Raw genomic sequence first — 20,797 nt, 5'->3', positions numbered from 1 at the left:
ACGCTGTCTGAAATGTAGGCATCCAGTCTCAGCTGATTGCCTACGCTCTCTTTGTAGCTAGGGATGAGAGCACCACTTCCCAAACTTGTTCATCCCGTGTGGATATAAATGGCTCTGGCAGAGTATTTTGTCCACTTGAAACACCTCTGTGTTTCAACAGTCTGTAGAAAGCAATTCGGTTAAAAACAATGGATTAAGCCTTGGAAGTAGCCTTAAAAAACACGTTAAGAAGAGGTAGAAGTCATAGAATCTGCTGTATATGTAAGACTTGTTTGCAATGATCCACTGTCTTTTTAACCCAGGTACTTTTAGTGTTTGCCAAAGAAGATAACCAGAGTAACGGGTTCTGTTGGGCATGTGAGAAAGCTGGATTTCGATGTAATATTGCCAGGACACCTGAGTCTGCACTAGAATGTTTTCTTGATAAACACCATGACATTATCATTATTGACCACAGACATTCCAGATACTTTGATGCAGAAGCATTATGCAGGTAAGCACCATTTCAGTGTAATCAATGCCATATAGTTAACACATCATCAAAGTTTTTTTGCTTTTATATGACCCTTTTATAAAATCTGTTGAACATTGATGGTTTTTTGGACAGGTGTCCACTGGCAGCGTCAAACAGTGTTACCTCAGTGCTTTACATGTGGTAGCTGCAGCATGTTTGATTGTGTGCTAGGATATCTGAAGCTCAATCTGGCTTGGAGCCACAGCGTACAAATTTCTTGCCATAGTGAACTGTTCGGCTTTTTTTCAAATACCTGGTTCCTTGTTTGCACAGTAAATTAACTGCAAAGATCACATGTGCCACCAAGCAATTTAATGAATACATTCACTTCATTAGTGTTCTGAATTTTTTGAAATGCCACTTGCTGTTGAGTAAATAGGCGATGTTTTGTGTGCACGTTTCCATACCTACAACATTTGAAAATCTGTTATGAAGAGCAAAGTTGCAAACTGATTCCAAAAACACATTCAAAAACTGCTGTAAAGTATAAAAAAAGGGGAAAAGGATTTGCCTTTCTGAGTCTTCATAGAGACATGACAGGCAGTGGTGCCTTGCTCCAGTGACTTTCCAGTGAAATACCCTTTGGGAACGTGTCTAGACTAAGTAAGAGTCTGTGGGGTGGGGGTGGCGGAGTCCTGTTACGTTCCCTGGGTGAGTGTGGTGTGTCCAGGGCACTGGGACAAAGGCTCTTCCCCTCCCTAAACTAAAGAAACTAGATAAGATCTTTGTCAGGCAAAGACTAGATATGATTGCTGCTCCGCTTGTTACATTTTTACCATTCTGTGGCAGAATAAAGTAAAATGCTCCTGAAGTGAGTGAGGCCAAGTGCTTTATACAAGTTGCTTCAGAGGGGAGAATTTTTGCTATTTCCCTACTGAGAGTATTTGAAATTTATATTAATCTACATTATCTGTGTTGGTGCTAAATTTATTCTCCTTTCTTAGTGGTCCAGCAGGCTTGGGATTTGATTTTTGTGTTGTTGTTAACCCCTTTAAAAGAGACATTTTAAGAAAAGTACTGTGTGAAGATTCTGTAAAGTCATGTTTTCTGTAATGTGAACTTTAAAAAATGTTAAATGATCTTGCTTTTTTATTTAAAGGTCTATCAGAACAACGAAACCCTCAGAAAATACAGTCATTATTGGTGTAGTACGAAGGTAAATGCTCATATCTTTACTTTCACATGATGAATAACATGCAAATCTTAGCATTGGAAAAGTAAATACTACATTAAGAAACTTGAATTAGAGCTCCTACTGTGCTAGTGGTAATATGTTATACCATATAGAGTTTTCACCATCCTTGACCACAGGATTGGGACAGGATTTTTGATTTCCAATTTTTACTAAAGAGGTCTCACTTTGGATTTTTTTGTTTTGTTTTGTTTTGTTTTCCCCTCTCCTGATCACTGGAGGCTTTAGGAGTATGTTTCAGATTACCTCTGACACATCATGTACAGAACTGTAGAATTGCCTCACAGATCGGTATTTTGGTATTAATAAAAATAACACTTTGTACCTTTCTTGATCTGTCTTTCAGTCTGATTAATCTCACAACAAACAGGAGATCTGTTGAGTTACAAAAAAAAGATGTAGAACAATTTGATCAGTTTAAAGTAGCATCTAACCATAGCAATGTTAAAAATAAAATAGACTATATTACAACATCTTAGTAAAGCAGTGCATATGCTTTTTTCCTCCTCCTCTCTCTGAAAACATTACTGATATGTCATAAAATAATGTAAAAGTAACAAAAATGCTATATATTTAATGTGAAATGAAATAAATGGAAGATCATTTCCTCAAAGTACAATTTTGGGAATGTCCCTTTCTCAGAAAACACTTATTCTGAAAACCGGTTCTGAGGTGTTGAAGTTTCCCATTAAAAATCCTGTTTTCCACCACCATCTCTAGTGAACAAAAGACCCTAATTAAACATTTCAAGGGATTTCATTGTGAATATCATCTTCAATGTTTTTATGCCAGGAAGTCTTCTGACTGGTAACCATTGTTTCTACAGTCAGAATTCTCTCTCATCAAATTAATACAAAAGAGAGAAAAAAAGGAGTGAAAGAGCAAACAGTAACTCAAGAGCTTCTTCATGTACATCAGAGAGAAAGAACCTGTGGTTCTGTGGGCCAGCAGTTCCTCTCAAAAGCGAGGAGAGCTTGGAAGCTGGGCTTGCTGACACAATTAGGAAGTTGCTCGAAGGGGGTTTTTCCCTGCAATTCATTTTTGTCTTTTCAAGATGTTCACATTGTGTTTTGGGACAAGATAATAGCCCCCTGCAGTGACAAGGTCTCAGCAGCTTGAGTTCTCAAACTTTTCAGATGTGTCTAGTATCCTTGGCTATGGGAAACTTAGGAAGTGAGTTTGCCTTCCAGTGGGACTGAGTTGACTGTGTCAAGTTCCCATACCTAAACACAGGCATTCTGGAGTCACCATTTAGGATTTAACAGAGAGAGACCTTTCACACATTTTCTTTCTTGCTGCAAGAAGCATATTTGTGAAAAAGCCTGACATTTAGCCAATAGCATATGGAGGGTCTTCTCCTTCATTTTCCTGCAGTTCAGTTCATTGTTTGGGGTTTTCCCCCCGCCCCTGCAGAATGCCTGTCCTCTTTCTTTGTGCTTCTGGGAGGCAGCGTTACCAGATAGCTGGCATGAGGAGTGGGGAGATTTTTCTGACAACTGCCCTTCTCTCTCTGCTTAATCTTGGGCAAACCTTGTACTTCAGTAGGCATCATTCTCTTCATGCATAAGAAACAAGTACACGGAAAACAAAAATAAGAGGTGCCATAAAATCCAAAATTTTACGCGTAAATAAAAGCTATTGTGCCATCTGCTAAACTTAACCAGCTTCCATCAGCTCATTTACAGAAAACATAATGTCCTTTCTCCCAGATTCCAGCCATACATTCACATTGGTTGGAGTGTCTTTCAGCAGTTAATATAGCCAAGTTTTTCAAAATGATTCAGATACCTCATTATAGGAGTATGTCGTCCCCAAGTGACCTACTAGAAGGCACTGGGTAGGCAACACTAGAAAATTCATCCTCATTCAGGCATCTTGAGTTGCCCACCTAAGATTTAGTACACTCATAACAAGTAATTTCATAAAACTTTGGCCATGTAGACTTTCAAGTGCATTTTTGACTAGAGACAGTATAAACAACAAAGAATCTGAAAAAAGAAGGAATAGTCCAACAATCTAACTAATTAACTTGTTTTCTTGAAGCATTAATTACTTGTGATTTAAGCAGTTTGTTACAAGCAAAAAGGAAAATAACATTTTGGCTTATCCATGTCAAAGATGAAAGCTTATAGAAACCACAAAATGTATGGTTTATTCAAAGATCCTGTAAGGATTAGCCATATTAGCCTTAGGTGTGACATCTAGGGTACAGGTATGTCAATGGCTTGTGAAATTTTGTCTCAGTTAATTACAGAAATAATCTCTGACTTTATCATCCTTTCTTAAAAGGCATGCTGATCGTGAAGAGTCATCGATATTGCCCCTGATCGCTGCTGGCTTCACAAGGGTATGTATGTTTATTATACTCTACTGGGTTGCTCGGACATTCCAAAATTGTTGTGCAAGAAACTGTCCAGAAGTTTTGCTGTCAGTGACTGTGTCAGTAATCCAACCTGTAAATTTTGTTTGTGCTGCTCATTCTTATATATATATCTCTATATAACTATCTCCCAGTTCTGAATTACCATACACCAGTAGAATTGGAATAATGCTGACTAAGTAGGTGGACATTCTCAGGAATACAAGAAGTGGTGCTGAGACTTTTCTACTTTATACATTTATTTCAAAGTACATGATGCTCTGCTTGAAAAGTTGACATTGACAAAATCGACTAGTGGCTGTAGCAAAGCCAGAGAGCAGCTTCCAACAAACAACAGAATGTGCTGTGGGAAATCTCTTTTATCAAACGCCAATTCACATCTGTAAACAGGCTTCACACACTGTCAAGTGCTATTATCTATTGTTTGGAGGCACCTGAAAAGTATTACATGGAATCTGTTCCTTGGCAACTATTCCAATTAAGCAGGAAAGGTGCTTATTAGTGCGTCAGTTAAATGGATTCCTCGTTGCATTAAGCTGACAATGGAACAAAAATGTGCATGATTTACAGTGTGATTCAAAGTATTTGGTTGCATACTCACCAGATTTTTTGCTATCCCATCACAATCCCTTTGCACCTATTTGCTTATATGTAGTAAAGTCCTAATACAGGAAATGCTAGAGCCTGAAAATAACTGTTCTTATACATACAGAGTCATTCCAGTGGGCACATAAGTAATCCAGCACAGGTTCTGAATTATTTATGGATCAGAGCCTTGGAGATGGGACTAATGGCAAAGCGTAGGAAATTTTGTTGAGCAGCCTTGATGCGGTGGCTTACCTTTGGTGATCTGTCCTCCCTCCCAAACTATCAATGTCTGTGGCAGTTTAGCATGAACAAAGGTTTAACATTCAAGCTCATACCTGGCAAATATGGTACGTTTAAAAAAAAAATCAAAGATTCTGAGGTCATTGTTATACAAGCCCCAAAATGAATAATTGTATCCAATGGCGGGTATATTTGTTAGGAATTTTTGCTTTCTTCTAAGCATAGAATTTGGGGTACTAGCAATTGGAAACTCATAATAATCTCAAATTTTGGTGTCTTGAGACACAACATAATTTTTTCAATGTTACCTTAAGTAAGTACCATCAAAGCATATAACATCATTAAAAGTAGATTATTTTATATCTTGATTGTGCTGACAATCACAGAGAATAAACAGATTGGCTGAACCTCATTGCCATGAGGATCTGTCACCTTTTCAAAATGCAGCAACCTGAAGAATTTTACTAGTCCCAAAAAATAACCTTCTCATGTTGCTTGTGTTACAACGTTCATTTTTGGCATATATACTCCTTTTTTGTTCTTTATCAAGCAAAAGAAAACAGAACTTCATACCCTTGAGTACAGAAATGTGTGCTAATGACATATTTCTAACCTTTTATTTGCAGAGATATGTAGAAAATTCTAATATAATGGCCTGTTACAATGAGTTGATTCAGCTGGAATTTGGAGAGGTGCGAGCACAATTCAAACTAAGGTAATTTTACCGAAAACATCATCAACAAAACAATGCCAATTCAGCCACATCCTTAAAAGAGTATTTTTTTTACTGTAATGCAGTTAATTATAGAATGTCAGTTAGCTGAAGAAAATATTTTAATCATTAAAGTACAATTTTATTCAATACGGAGTTGCAATACCTTATTGATATATACAATATGAATTATATGGATCAAATTTAATCAGATGCCTTTTTTTTTTTTTTTTTGTCTCCAGGGCATGTAATTCATTATTTACAGCATTAGAGAAAAGTCAAGAAGCCATTGAGATCACAAGTGAAGACCATGTAATACAGGTTTGTTACAGTTATTTTTATAAGTACAGAAAATTGCTCTGTGAACTGACTGTATTTTATTTCATTCATAATTACATTTACTCTTTCTTATAGTACAAGAATCTAACATAACTTAATGGTTCTAAAAAGACTGGAATGAATTTAGCTGTAGAGTAGAATTTGCATAAATTGAGTCAGTCAGTTTTAAAGGAGATTCTTGTTTCTAAATGGATAAGGATTTACTCTCTTGATTTTATTTTTTGTAATGATTCTTCTATATCGTGAATGAATGCAGCCACTGGCTTGTATGCATTCTCTTCCAAAAACATTGTGTGTTAATTTGATGCTCTTGAAAAGCAAATGTAATTGATGTTCTATTTAAATAAAGGTAGTATACACCCCCTCAAAACCCCCCTCCCCCCCGTGTAAATCTGATACTGTTTGACACATGGGGATTCTTGGGCCAACTGTTACTGTGCTTAGGTTTGCAGTCCTGAAAGACATCATCTTTATAAGAGAGTTAGTTCCATCCCCAGCTATGAAGACTGTGAGGAATGATTTTATTATCAGTAAAGAGCTTGAGTCTAAGCCTCTGGGAGTTATGTATATAAATTGTACCCTCTTGACCTAAATCTTCACAAGGGCAATTTCTTTGAAGGATGTGCCACCTTCATTCCTTTTACAAAAATAACAGAACCCATCCTGAAGTTGTTTTAAATACATTTTTTCAGACCAAATTTTGCCCCTCTGCAGAGAGCCCCAGAGTATGAGACAACTGACATGCACAAGAGTCCCGGAGCTGCGGCAGGGAGGGATTTCTCACATAGGGGGGGAACCTTTAGGAGCAGAGAGCATCCAGTGTCATCCTTTTCATTTCTCTCATGTTGACCGATTGCAAGCTGTGGGGTGTTCAGGTACTGTTATTATGGGAATTGTGTCTGTAACTCAGTTAGTGAGAGGGTTATGAAGGTGTGGGCTGTGGGTACCAGTCTTCAGTTTTGTTGGGCAAAGGCCACAGGATTGCAGTGAAATGCAACATTCAGTTCAGAGAGAAAGTTGCTTTATTAGATTCCACTTCTTCCAGTCTGCTTGGCTGGGCTTTGCACGGGCAGGGGAATAGCGATGGTTGGCCCTTATACGCAATATGATGAATTTGTCAATAGATAAGGTAAATATTCCTCTGGTATCCCACCATCTAATTTGTGATTTTTAGAAACACTGAGGTAGGTTTGAGGTTTATAGGTATGAGAGCTGACAGAGCTCATTTTTCAGGAATTTATGTTGTCTGTCTAAAGTCTGTAGATATGTAATACTCAGCTGTTTCCATAATTTCCCTCTCTTTGCTCACATGCACACACTACACAACTCTTTTAGCATGGACTTTCCTGTTTTGCTTCACAAAGGAAAAAGTGTAAGCATCTCTCTCAGGAGCAGTATACACAGAGATCTGTTTCAGCCTGGGAAAGAGGTCCCTTGGTTTAGGAAATAGGAAAAAAAAGGGATTCTGTTGTGCTTTAAGTATTCTGTTGAATGGTTTTTGTTTGTTTTTATTTCACAGTACGTCAATCCTGCTTTTGAAACAGTGATGGGCTATCAAATAGGTGAACTAATAGGAAAGGAATTAACAGAAGTGCCTATTAATGAAAAAAAAGCTGATTTCCTAGATACTATTAATTCCTGCATAAAGATAGGAAAGGTGAGTAATGGCATTGTATCATTTGTTATTTGTTATCTGTAAAAGTTATTATTATCCAGGGATGACACATGATGTAACCTGCAGCCTCATAGACACATGGCATTTGCAGCTTTCTTACTCAAACAAGAAGAGGAAGTAAAAAATGCTCATTTTTAAGGGCTTCTTTCTCTTTTCTTGCTTGGAAGGGGTACATGTTTTATGAAAATAAGTGACTTGCTGTGTTTCTTTGTAATATATGCTGTAGGTGACAAAAGGTGTAGGAATACCAAAAAGAAATAGGATGGATGCATCTGTTGTCCAGTGTGATGTAAATGAGAAAAGAACCACATTGAAGTATTTCATCATGAAATGTGGAAGCTGAATTGCAAGTTCAGAATGTAAAAATATCAGAAGTGACATTTGCAATATTGAGAGTGACAGGCAGTGTCAGCTGCCAGCTGCCAATATCTTTTATTCTCTAATGACAAGGGAGGTGTCTAATGGATTTCCATTAGAAACGTGTGTTGCACAAAGGAAGTGGATGAGGAATTGCAGCTGGCTTCAAGGGAGGTCATTACAGAGAGACATTGCTGTGTGCTTGTTAGTTCCACCATGTTCCTCTGGGACTGTTGTGAGGTAGTGTGAGGATCCATCTAGGAGCTTTCATCTGCATTTTGACAGTGAAGTGTAAATGCTCCTGATGTTGTTGAACATGTCATAGGGCCTTATAGGCAGAAGAAGTTGCACAGAGATTTGGGAACTGGTGTGTTTGGAGCTGCGTCATGGCCCGTGCTCAGACTTGAGTCAGTATAGCTGGTTGGGTCATCCTGACTGTCCGTGGGGAAGCACCATGTCATTGACACGGAGCAGGGAGATGCTGGAATGAATCATGGCACTCTGTGTATCCAGGCAGTGATGCAAAAGCACCGATGCAAGGTTGTGATGAGTCATACTGTGTAACTCAGGGTATAACACAAGCACTCAGCAACAAAAGCTGCACTCTGGCTGGGTGCGGATTGCATGTGGATTTCAACAAGAATGTGTCACTCATTGCTGCAGGTATTGGCCTCTTGGAAGACATGCCAGCAACAGACAATAGCTTGGGTTACGGTGCTTCACACCTCTGTTGCCTCACCAAAATTGTTTCAGTAAATGTATATAATACAAAACTGGTGTTATGAGGGAGTATTTATTAAGTTATATAATTCAGATACATTAGATTTGTCAGGCTTTAAATCCACAACATCAATCCTCAAGATATGAAGTGATCAAATTTTTAATATTTTAGTGTGCTGATAAAAATGTCTTTAATAATGGAAATATATTTTACTCTATGAATTATAGAAATCTAACTCTAATCCATCTCTTTCCTTGCACTTACTTTACTCCTGCCTCTAGGACTTCCGACTGTGAGGGCTAATGAAATACTATTTATTTAAACCTGTCTGTCTGGAGTAGCTTAAGCTGTTTCGGGTGGATATGTTCTGTTTACATGTTTTTTGTATTTCCCTTTTGAACATTTTACAGTATGCAATCTATGTAGCCTTATATTTACATATTAGTAGAAAAATGAATTGCAAATTAAGTTCTTACAGGAAGTATTTGCCAGTAGAGGTTACCTGCGCAGAGCAGCCTTTGAAATGTTGCAGCCCTTTGAAGATGCTTTAGTTTGAAATCATTTGTGTCAAGACGTTACAGCATTTTCAGAGGTGCCTAACTTGTGTCTGGATCATTCTGATATGGTCTGTATGTTGTTTGCAGGCTTGTGATTTCTTTATATCCCAAATTTAAAAGCCTGCTTCCCATTACAATAGGCTATATGTTGGCTACTGTAGGTTATAGCATACAAAAAGAGCCAACTGTCTACTACTGTGATATTCTCCTATCAACATGTTGGGCTTTTCTGTTTTGAACAAACATGGTAATATAACAAACAATAATAGAAAGCAAGATTTTTTATTCTTTAGAAAAATGTAAGCTGTATAAAATCTACATTGAGTCTTTAAATGGAATTTAGGAAGATGAACTCTTGCAGCGTTTCCCCTCTTGTGCTGACAAACATAGCGCTGTGAGCAAGTTCAGTATATCCAAACAAAAGTTCATAGGCATTATACACAAAAATTGCTAATTGCATGGTACATAGGGATTCTTCGGTCAGGATGTTGTTTCTCTTAGCAAAAAAAATACCTCTGGACGTTCATATTTTGTTACTACAGCTGGCTGTAATTTGCAAGAAGCCAGTGTTATTCAAAGGCATTTTCACCCATCCATACTCGAGGAGTTAAAAAACAAGTTGTGCTTTCTTCATTCTTCTGTTTCATGATTCAAATTGCATCCGTTAAGATGAAATGTGCAATTCTGCCTATAATTCTTGCTGCCTCTGATCTCTGCAGTTTGACACAAAGCTCTTTATCTTAGTTTTGCCTTTTCTGAAGTGAGATGGATAGCTATTGGTAAATCAGACAAAACATGCAATTCCTCTCAGTCCTTGGGCATTATTTGCAAGATAGCTGTCTTTACAGAGGGTCTGGGAGAGCCATCAAGCTCCATGATAAAGGGCTGTGGCAATTCCTTCCTAACTCCACCTTACTTTCTGTGACATTGTTTTCATGACTTCTTGGGTTTATTTTGGTTTGCTCTGTTTCCTAAAAGTAGCTTACTGAACTTTGCTGTCCAGGAAGAAGCCCCGTTCGAAAAGGAAGGCTGAATTGGGGCATTACTTACTATGCGTGTGTGAGCGCTTGGTGGGTAGATGCATGCCTTGACCGCCTTAATGAGTTTGAAACCTCAGCGTTGATTCACTCTATGAAGGACGAACCCCTATTATTTTTCTTCTTACTGTGTATGGGTTTTACTCTGCATTTGATCGCCGCACACCGGGCCGTGCAGAAATGACTGATCTGGTACTCATGTGGCTGTAATGGAGACGTAATGATGAGCTTGACTGACAGCACGTCTCCTGAAGTAGCTCTTCTCTGTTGGATTGCTGACAGAGGCTCTGTAAGAGAACATATGGTATTCTTAAAATATGTTTAAGTAACGTCCCTGGGAGAACTTTACCTACCAGCAGGAGTTTGGCTTGGACCTCCTATTTCTCAGAATTCTGCTGACCTTTTCACTCGCACATTTCCTGCCACAGTTTCACAGGTTTTAGAAATCCACAAGTTGAAAAATCAATCTGTTGACTAAGAACACATTAGTGAATAACCTGTCTTGAAAAGGATGCACTTTCAACGCGAGAATTACCCAATCTGTACCTTATGACTTCACCTCTTTGTGCATATTCTGGGTTTATTACCTGGGTTAGAGATCAATTACTCATCTCTGCCTCATCCTGGTTGTCAGGAAACTATTGATATGCATACTTCTAATTATGAGAGCATCGAATTTTGTGATGTTTGCTTTATCTTCGTTTGTATTCCTCATGCAGCTCACAGGAGAAGATAATATGCTCGCTTCCCAATTTGTTATGCATAGTTCTTTTCTCCGACAGATCCTTGGAAAAGCCTGTCATATGTTTTTTCTGCACAGCCTGTCACCATGCAGCTCTCTGCGGGCTGCACTCTTTATTTGCTGGCTCCGTCAACAGAAATGCAAAACTGTTCTCTCTGTACCTGTGCTGTGGCCTGCTTGACTGTGAGATCTGTCAGTCTGACATAAATAAATACGTATCATGTGCCTCAGGAAGGTATTTTCACACACATTTATAAGATCTGATCTGAAGTCTGTTGAACTCGGCTGAAAGACAGCAATTGGAACGGGTAGTTTGTATGAAGTGAATATGCAGTATGGAATAAATTATTTATTAATCACTTGCTATTTATTAGATGCCCAGCTCAAAATATGCATCTATTAAAAAAGACCACCAACAAGTATTTTAGGGATGGAAACATGTAGGCAAGACTGTAAATCTTGTCAGCTGCCAGGTTACAAAAGACCAGCTCTGTTGGAAGGTTACTGGCCTCTGTGCTGCTGCCAGAAATGAAAGGGGGAGACCCAGGGTTCCCAAATTTTGCTTTCCCTGAGTTTTCCTAAATAGCCCTGTCAGGAGGGTTTGCCAGTGTTGTGGTGTATGTCTTTGCTGTGGAATTTGTAGCAGTGTGGTGAGGGGATCAGGAGGGAGCAACAGATAAGGGGCCAATGCCCCAGGCTGCGCAGGAGCTGCATTCAGCCGTGTCAGCGTGGAGCTCCCCGGCTTCTCAGTGCACCTGGGGGCTCCACTGCCGGGACACGGTTTGGGGCTTGGCTGTTAAGAGCATGGTGGGGCCTCTGGTTTTAAAAATCTCTAAATGAAAAAAGTGATTGTTTTAACAGTATTTCATTTGAAAGCATGTCTTAAACAAGGGAGAAGGGACATTTTCTAAGTCTCATTGAAAGAGAAAATGAGGCTCTGCAACTAGAAAGAAATGTCTAATTTCCAGAGGAAAAAAAAAAAGACTTCTCATTGCAAAATGAAAAGTTCCTTTCCACACTTTTTTTCCTGTTTATGAATTTTATCAAAAACCAATGATACTGGCAGTGACAATCTGATACTTCAAAAATTGTCTACTTAAATGTGATTCTGAAACCAGAGTGCTTTTAGAGGGGAGGTCAGCAGAAGGGAAGCAGCATCCGGTAGCTATTCCACTAGGCTCTCTTTGGCTTTAAAAAAGCCAGAATAATTCTCTGCCACTTTTTGAGACTGAACTGGAAAACAAATGCACTAGGATATCAAAGCTGTTTTAGTCACAGATATATCTCTCAGCCTGGAGAAGAGAAGGCTCTGGGGAGACCTCATAGCAGCCTACCAATATCTGAAGGGAGCCTACAGGAGAGCTGGAGAGGGACTCTTTTTCAGGAAGTGTAGTGACAGGACAAGGGGTAATGGTCTTAAATTGGAAGAGGGGAGATTTAGATTAGGTATTAGGAGGAAATTCTTTACTGTGAGGGTGGCGAGGCACTGGAACAGGTTGCCCAGGGAGGTTGTGGATGCCCCATCCCTGGAAGTGTTTAAGGCCAGGCTGGATGGGGCTTTGAGCAGCCTGCTCTAGTGGAGGTGTCCCTGCCCATGGCAGGGGGGTTGGAACTAGATGATCTTTAAGGTCCCTTCCAACTCTAACCATTCTATGATTCTGTGATATTTAATGTTAACCAGTGATAGGACTTCCCAGCTCTACAGGACAGACAGTGCAGACCAGAAGGGAAGGCGGACAGGTCGGCGTAATGGTTTCTCACCAACCTTCCTGTCCTTGGAGGAGTTGGTGCAGTCAGAAAGTCAGGCAGGACAGTGCAACCATCCCAGTGTGGTACCTGGTCCTGGGGCAGGGCAGGGGAGTGTCCCCCACTCTTAGCATCTGCAGGCACTCCTGAAGCCTCTGTAGGACTCTTGGTCCAGTCAGGGGCTGGTCCAAGCTCTCAATCTTGCAGAGGTCTTTGCCAGGTCTCCCCCAGTGGTCCCCAACACCATTGGAGTAGGATTGGGAAGAAGATATGTGGTTCTGATTCCCACAGCACCTGAAGTTCGGCTTTTGCCATCAGGGCACTCAGAGGCTGCCCCCCTGGAAGTTCTCCATACGTTGGCAGCAACACAGTGACCTACAGGTTAGTTCAGGGGAGAAATTTGAGGTTTTAGTTTAGCCAGTCCTCACTGGTTTTGTATTGTAAGACAGCTTTCAATGAAAAAGGTATGAAGCTACAGCTTCTCTTCCTGTTTTATCTGAACGAACTTCCATTTGAATTCCTTTTTCAGGAATGGCAAGGAATGTACTATGCGAAAAAGAAAAATGGAGAAAACATACAACAAAATGTGAAGATACTACCTGTCGTTGGACAGGGAGGGTAAGTATGAAAGCTAAAGCTATGATTTAGGTCTGAATCAAGGCTCAGTTTAGAGTTCAGTTGCTTTCAGCAGACATTGGATTATCCTGTTACTGAGTGTAAAGGAGACTTATGCAAGGAAGGGAGCTTCAGACCTCTGCATTTAATTCCCTGGGGCAAAATCAACTTTACATGCTGTGTGTAGGGAAAGTGAAATTCTCCTATTTCTTCCCAAAAAGGAGCCAAAGATATAAATGTACTTACTTGTGACTCTTGCTCTTCTAATACTATCTGAAGTGCAAGTGCACCCTCCTCTCTTTCTGTGCATTGTGTTGGGACCACCAGGACCTACGTCCTCTTCCACCATGCACCTGTTCCATGCATTGCTGAGCGTCTTTCTGTCATGAGGTCACTGTGTGCTTTCATCCTGATCAAAATTCAAGCATGTCTTGGTTTTTATGCAACTTTCACTTGGTTCCCAAATAGAGTATCTGGAGCCCACATGTATATGTTAGTTATTGGTACATTTGTGATGAATCCTTCTATACTATAGAGGGAAAGAAAGTGCATCAGATTGCGTGCAGTGGTAGTTTCAAAGCCCTCTAAGACAACACTAACATTAATTAAAAGCACCACACATTATCTTCTAGACTTGGCTGAGACAATTGGTTAGAAAGGTGTGTCTTAATGAAGGAAAGGCCAAATGCAGCTTCTTCATGCAGTTACTTCCTAAAAGAAAGTGGTTTGGGTTGATTTCATCTCTGGAAGTAATTCACGTTCTCTACTCTCCATCAGTAGAGTGAAAATACATTTTCAGGTTAAGATGCCAAACTTGTAAGACCAGTATGTATTACATACATTGCTACTTATAGAAGAATCCAAGCCCATTTGAAGCTGGCTTAGAAAGTTCCCTGGTAATCAAGGATGTAGTTTTCAGTTTGATTGCTCTATCACTAAATCCTATAGAAGGTTTGATTGTTGGACTGCAGTGTTGCATGTTTCGCATTTATATCACACCCGAAACATCCTACAGCAGCCCAGGAGCAGCTGGGTGTGGGGCAGAGAGGAAGAGGAGGAGACAATCTTTGCAAAAGATGCTTCCATTTTGTATTCCCCATCATGTGCAGAACTGTGGGTTTCTTCCATTCCCAGTTGACCCTTCCCGCTAGCACAGGATTTGCCCTATATTAATTTATTGCTCTTACTCATTTTGTGTATCAGCACTGAATTAGAGCTGAGGTTTGGATGGGAATTAACACACTGTTTTTTGCCTACAGAAAGATTAGACACTATGTGTCAATTAGTAGACTGTGCAATGACAACAATAAGGTAAGTGAAAATAGTGCTCTGCTTGCTTTAGCTTGAGCCCTAAATATTACAAAACAATAGGAAAATTCTGACTAACTGGATTTCTCATCCTGATTTGTAGGCGGAGAAGACATGTGAACGTGTTCAGGCTGAATCTCAGACAGGTATGACACATACCTCCTCCTGTACCTGGGAAAGAATAAAGCCCACTGTTAGTGATCTGACTGAAAACCACAGTTGCACAGGACAATCTGAACAGCCGCATTTGTTTTAGAAGTGATATAAAGCAACCCACCCTTGAAAATGTAGTAGTAGGCCCCCAAGTTGCTATTGTGGTATTGCTGGATTCAGTGTCACATTTCAGTTGTAGGGAGTGGATCCCTGAGACAGAATTAGAAATAAGGAGGATGCTGCGTAGTTGTCGTGTTGCTGTGGCTGGTCTATAGCTTGTGGCATGGACGTTTGCATTGCTTTTAACTGTATTGTGGGGTGTTTGCATGTGGGTGGAAATACCACTCAACACTTCAATTAAAACATCCTTGGCACCTGTGGTGTAGGTGCTTGTTAATTGTGGCCTTGGCAGCACAGGTTGTGTCTGTTGGAGCCCGTAAGGGACCTAGGATACAATGCCCAGTTTGCGAGTGTGTATTTTACTTTGATCCACCAGTTCGTTGTGGCAGTTGTTCCTTGAGTGAATGCAGGGGTGTGGCACGAGTTATATTTACAACTACGATTGTGTCACTGTGTCAAGAGAGGAACTTTTCCCTCCGCACTGCTCAATCCCTTCTGCAAGAACAGGTAGGCATGTTCTGCCAGAGAGCACGACTGAGTTTATGATAGTGTAACTGGGCAAGAGTTTGAGAGTTTAAAAAGGAGCTTTCATTGGCTCTCATCTGCTGAAGCATCGTGGTAAATGTCACTCAGCTGCTATCAGGCTTTCTTTGAGTTTCAGTTCCTTTAACATACATCTTAGGCACAACTAAATGTCCTTATACAATATAATTTTCTCTACAGATATTCAGACTTGCAGACACAAAGACAGGAGGAAAGGATCACTGGATGTCAGATCCACAACATCACGAGGGAGTGATGGTATGTTAAAAAAGTAGATTTTTCCGATTTCTCTATATATTCAGATTTTTATGTGCATACATACATGCACATATAAATATAGGTAAGTATGGACCTGTATATATACACATACACACACACACAAATAAAATATCAAGTGATCAATTCATGAACAACTTCATATTTGTCAAATAGACCCCTTTTCTTCTCTTGAACTACTTTGAGTCTTTTTTTTGAGCCAGTGGAGAATGGAAGGCTATTATCTACCATTCTGCATGGAAGACCTCATGAGATTCAACACAGATACTTTTGAGTACAAACGGCAAACTCTAAGCCTAACGAATTATTACATTTCTTACCTCTTCTCCTGATAAAAATATGAAGGTATTTTTCTTACGAATTTTGTTGTCTTTTCACTGTGCTGTATTTTGCTCCATTAGATCACCCCAAACTTGATAGATGAGTCGCATGTTCAGAAATTTTGCTGATACTTAAATGATTTTGTTAAAGCATACATCATTACAGTCTAGGCAGTATATTCTAGTGAAACATGGAAGTAGGGCTGTGGCAGTGAGAATACAATCATACTCCAGTATAGAACAAATAGCGTTGGTTCTTGTTCTTAAGAGCTGCTCAGCACAAAGAGTAACAGAGATGTGTCTGCATTTTATAAGTAGCACAACACAATTATCCAGAAAAATCCCATCTTGGCCTTTTCTCTACAGAACCAAAATTGCTAACTGATATAAAACATTTGTTTTTCAATTTCCAATGAATAATAGGCCAGAACCTCTGCTGTTTTAATTTGACATAGCTATCTTCACTTCAAAGGAGCTTCACTGATTTACCTCAGCTTGGAAGCTGACTCATTATGACTTGTCATGTTGCATCAGGCAGCAAAAGTAGATATATCCTATAATAACCTAAGTGCAATAGTTACCTACCTGTGCCTGCCACTTTATACACTCATTCATCTATGTAGTCTTTTAACTGAGTTTTTAATTGAATATTTTACTTAGTTAAAATAAAAAAACCCAAAGCTATGATTTCGCCAGGCTGTTACAGCTACTTATCTCTAATCAGGGATATCAGTGGCTCAGCAAGCATCTCTTTGCACCTGTGTGTCCCCAGCATAACAAGCACGTGTATGCATTTGGCAATAGATTGCCTCTGAAGGGCACAGCAGGGTGAGCAGTTCAGAAAATGAATCAAGATTTCTTGGCTGATCCTCCTGTCGTGCCTTGTCGCTGAAATTGGGACACAAATTCTGCTTTGTTTTCCACACAGGCAGCTCACAAAGGAGGCACTCTTCTATGGCCAGGATACATTCCATGACTATTGAAGCACCCATCACCAAGGTAATGTGCACTGTTGCTAGCTATTGCCAGTTGTGCTGTGCTCTACTGAATATTGGGGCACAGGGGTCCCATATGGTATACAGACTGAGGAGCAAGGCAATGCTGGCCTCTGTTGCAACTTCTACCCCCGTTCCACCTGCCCACTGGTGGAGCTCTAAAAACGCAGATGGTCTGAACAAAGTTCTCCTACATCTCCTTAGTAGAGTCCCCTCCATGTGGTCAGCCATTGCATCAGCCTTTTTAAGGACTTTTGCCTATATGAAGGAGGGACTAGAGTTCCTCCTTCTTACTTACGCATTGCAAACTGCCTTCTGAACCATTCAAGAATTAGGCAAAAATCATCTCTTTAATAAATTTAGAGAGGCAAACGGGAGAAGGTTATATTAAATCCATTCAAATTTGAGGCTGTGCCTTGAATGGAAAAGTCATTAATAAGACTGCTGTCTTTAACGCCACAATTTTGTTCCCAGAGCCAGTAGCAAACATCAGTGTTTTATTAACATCCCTTTCATTTTGATTCTCCCCCATGTGGATTAAAGTTGTAGATCTTGTTTATTTGCTATGAGTTTTCCATAGTAATTGATGAGTGTCTCTGTTCTTTCTTAAATCACTTCTAAATTCAAAACATGTCTAATGCTAAACTAGGTAATAAACATCATCAATGCTGCACAAGAAAGCAGTCCCATGCCAGTTGCAGAAGCTTTAGACCGGGTTTTGGAGATTTTAAGAACCACTGAATTGTACTCTCCACAACTGGGGACAAAAGATGAAGATCCACATACAAGTGACCTCGTTGGAGGGTTAATGACAGTAAGTACATACTGCCACAAACAGTTACTGATTAATGTTCTACTGCCTGATTTTCCCAGTTACTTGATCTTTATCATCTGGTATGTGCTTTACCTCTACAATGCCAAATTTTGAGGAAAAACGTCACACTTCTTTTGGTGTATTCCCCTCCGTCCCATTAAGAATGTAGCTCTGAAAATGCAAAGAAGATTGACCGGTCCTTTTGAAGCATTAGTTTTGCTAGAAATGGAAAGGAAAACCAGTTCTTTTTTCAATGTGATTCAGGTTAGAAAGTTAGAGATGGGAAAGGAAGAAAGAAAGATAGCTAGACACTTTTTTTTTTCTTAAGTAGGGTTAGCATGGCATGTTTGGGGGACTTTTCACTGTACAGAAAGGACACATTTTCAAGAGAATGCAAAATATGTATTTTTGTTGCTGTTTCTTCGATTATATTTTTACTCATAAAGACTCATAGAAAGATCAGAGTGCTTTGAGCTGGAAACATAAATGTTCACGTATTAAAGCATAATCATGCCTCCACAGAACTCATAATTTAAATAAATAAGGCAAGAAAAAGACTGAAAAAGGCACGTATTATGTTGTTATGTTATGAAAGGAGGAACAGGGGCATTGGGAAAAGAAGCATTGTACCCAAAGTTGAACAAAGGGCATGTAGCAAAGCAAGAATTGAACCCAGTAATAACTAGATGAACCAGGATGAATGTTACCTGTGCCTTAAGGATATATGTTCCCATTAGTCTGTAGGTTGCATATAAAAGGTCACCTCAGGAAAAAATTTGGCAATGTGTTGGATACTAAAAGGCTCACAAGATGTGTGTGAGCTTTTCAGAGATGTCTCTGGGCTATTATCATTTCATGCTGTAACTATCAAGATGTCTTTGCATTATCCATCAGAATGTTTAATCAGTTTACATATATTCTTGCCTTTTAAAATACCACAGCAAATATCTAATCAGGAGAAACATATGAGAGACTTCAAGAATTCCAGGAGAAGACCCAAATGGTTCATATAAGGTTGAATTTACTAACTCAGTACACAAAATATATTGTTACCTTAACTGTAAAAATATAGGAAGAATATTGATACATATAATCATTAGAGTCTCAAAGTTAATCTTTTCTCCTGCTGAATACACACAGTCCCTAAACTCAACTGGTTTTGCCTTTTTGTGGATTGTTGATTCTTACATACATTTGTATTCTGACTTTATTCAGTCCATGGTCTCAGAACATGTAGGTAACAATATTGCAAAACACAAAGTCCTTACTAAAAATAAAATGAAAGACTATTTTATGGAGCAATAGAAAAGCTGAGAAAATCCATTTCAGAGCATGAGGGTATGCGGTATATTACGAGTTTTAAAATTATCTGGGAGAAACATTTTTCCAGCAAAGGGTCTGTTGAAAATAGAATCGTATTATTCCATTTCATGTTCACAAGTTATGTCTGAGTAGGGGAACAAGAAGTAGGTTATTGGATTTGAACTCTCAAGCAGAATTTATGATGGGAAGGGCACTTGGAGTTCAAAGATGGATTTGCCAGATACAATTACACATGCTATTTCAACTCTTAAAAAACTAATCTTTGATTCTAAGTGATACACAGCATCTGGGGTCCTAAATATTTCTGTCAAAACAGTGCTATTGAAGAGTCTCTGAGCCAGTTATAGGAGTTGTACTCCCTTTCTTTTTAAATCACAAAACTCCAGTCTAATTTACCTACAAATGTGAAAATAAAAATGAGATGTGACAATTCTTTGAAGTGCAGACATTGCATGTTTAGATATAGCATCCACGTTTACTTCTGCTGTACTTTGGGTGCATAACATTGTTAGTAAGGTGCGTTCAGAAAGATTTCTTTTTTTAAAATAACTGTTGTTTTACATCATGGGCTAAACATTAATGTGCAATAACTAACAGCTGTATATATCAAAAGAGCAGGCAGGATTTGGGCCACAGCATTTAGAATTATGAGCTGAAAAGTAAATATTAAATATATCATTATTAGTTTTAATCCATCATCTCAGTTTGCACATCTAGGCATCACGCCAGAATTAAGTCTAGGAGGCACTGAGTTGAAGAGTAAACAAGCATACGTTCTTCTTGATAGAAGGGAAGCCTCAGAGTAATTTGTTGCTCTGCAATCCCAGCAACAAATCATAGAATTGTAGAATCACAGAATGGTTAGGGTTGGAAGGGACCTTAAAGATCATCGAGTTCCAACCCCCCTGCCATGGGCAGGGACACCTGCCACTAGACCAGGTTGCTCAAAGCCCTGTCCAGCTTGACCCTGAACACCTCCAGGGATGAGGCATCCACAGCTTCTCTGGACAACCTGTTCCAGTGTCTCACCACCCTCACAGTAAAGAATTTTTTTCCCAATATCTAATCTAAATCTCCCCTCTTTAAGTTTAAAACCATTACCCCTCAATTCTTACGCTGCTGAGGTGACCTGATCTGCCAATACCCGGGGAGGACAGCAGAAGCATGTCTCCATCCATCCCCTCCCACCACCCACCTCTGCTTGCTGATGGGAATTATGTGGATGTACCGTGTCTGGTTTGCGGCACACATCCAGAACCTGTCTGTTTTGTCCAGACAGAGGTGGATGTGAGGCTGTAATTCCAGACCTTCATCTGCACCTGAGAAGTTTGAGTTTGTACCTATCTGAGTTCACATTGTATCCCATCTCTTGCAGTTTCTCATCCATTATGAACTATATGTAAACTAGGCAAATCTTAACAGTACACACAAATAAGGGAGAGGCAGCTTTGATGACTGTGACAGGTTCATGACTGTGATTAGGCTTCTCTAAAGTCATTGTGCTACTATTTTGTGTCATCATCTTATAGA

The 20,797-nt window shown here is 39.5% G+C and overlaps 1 protein-coding gene across 3 annotated transcripts in view; it reads left to right on the top strand.

The window, feature by feature from the left end:
* The window catches only part of PDE8A (phosphodiesterase 8A), a 130,315-nt gene that overhangs the window by 93,645 nt on the left and 15,873 nt on the right, over positions 1 to 20,797 (top strand). For 2 of the 3 annotated variants that reach the window (XM_074156522.1, XM_074156521.1), the window contains exons 3-14: positions 303 to 493; positions 1,614 to 1,670; positions 3,996 to 4,053; positions 5,541 to 5,629; positions 5,869 to 5,947; positions 7,485 to 7,622; positions 13,330 to 13,418; positions 14,675 to 14,726; positions 14,827 to 14,869; positions 15,720 to 15,797; positions 17,064 to 17,134; positions 17,780 to 17,944. In XM_074156522.1, coding sequence (XP_074012623.1) covers positions 303 to 493; positions 1,614 to 1,670; positions 3,996 to 4,053; positions 5,541 to 5,629; positions 5,869 to 5,947; positions 7,485 to 7,622; positions 13,330 to 13,418; positions 14,675 to 14,726; positions 14,827 to 14,869; positions 15,720 to 15,797; positions 17,064 to 17,134; positions 17,780 to 17,944 — 1,110 coding nt within the window. The remainder of the gene's footprint in view (positions 1 to 302; positions 494 to 1,613; positions 1,671 to 3,995; positions 4,054 to 5,540; positions 5,630 to 5,868; positions 5,948 to 7,484; positions 7,623 to 13,329; positions 13,419 to 14,674; positions 14,727 to 14,826; positions 14,870 to 15,719; positions 15,798 to 17,063; positions 17,135 to 17,779; positions 17,945 to 20,797) is intronic. The other variant, XM_074156523.1, reaches the window with a different exon arrangement.

Source organism: Numenius arquata, chromosome 11 (assembly GCF_964106895.1).
Source record: "Numenius arquata chromosome 11, bNumArq3.hap1.1, whole genome shotgun sequence".
NCBI lineage: Eukaryota > Metazoa > Chordata > Aves > Charadriiformes > Scolopacidae > Numenius > Numenius arquata.
The sequence above is the reverse complement of the archived record's forward strand: the minus strand, read 5'-3'. Positions and strand labels throughout refer to the sequence as shown.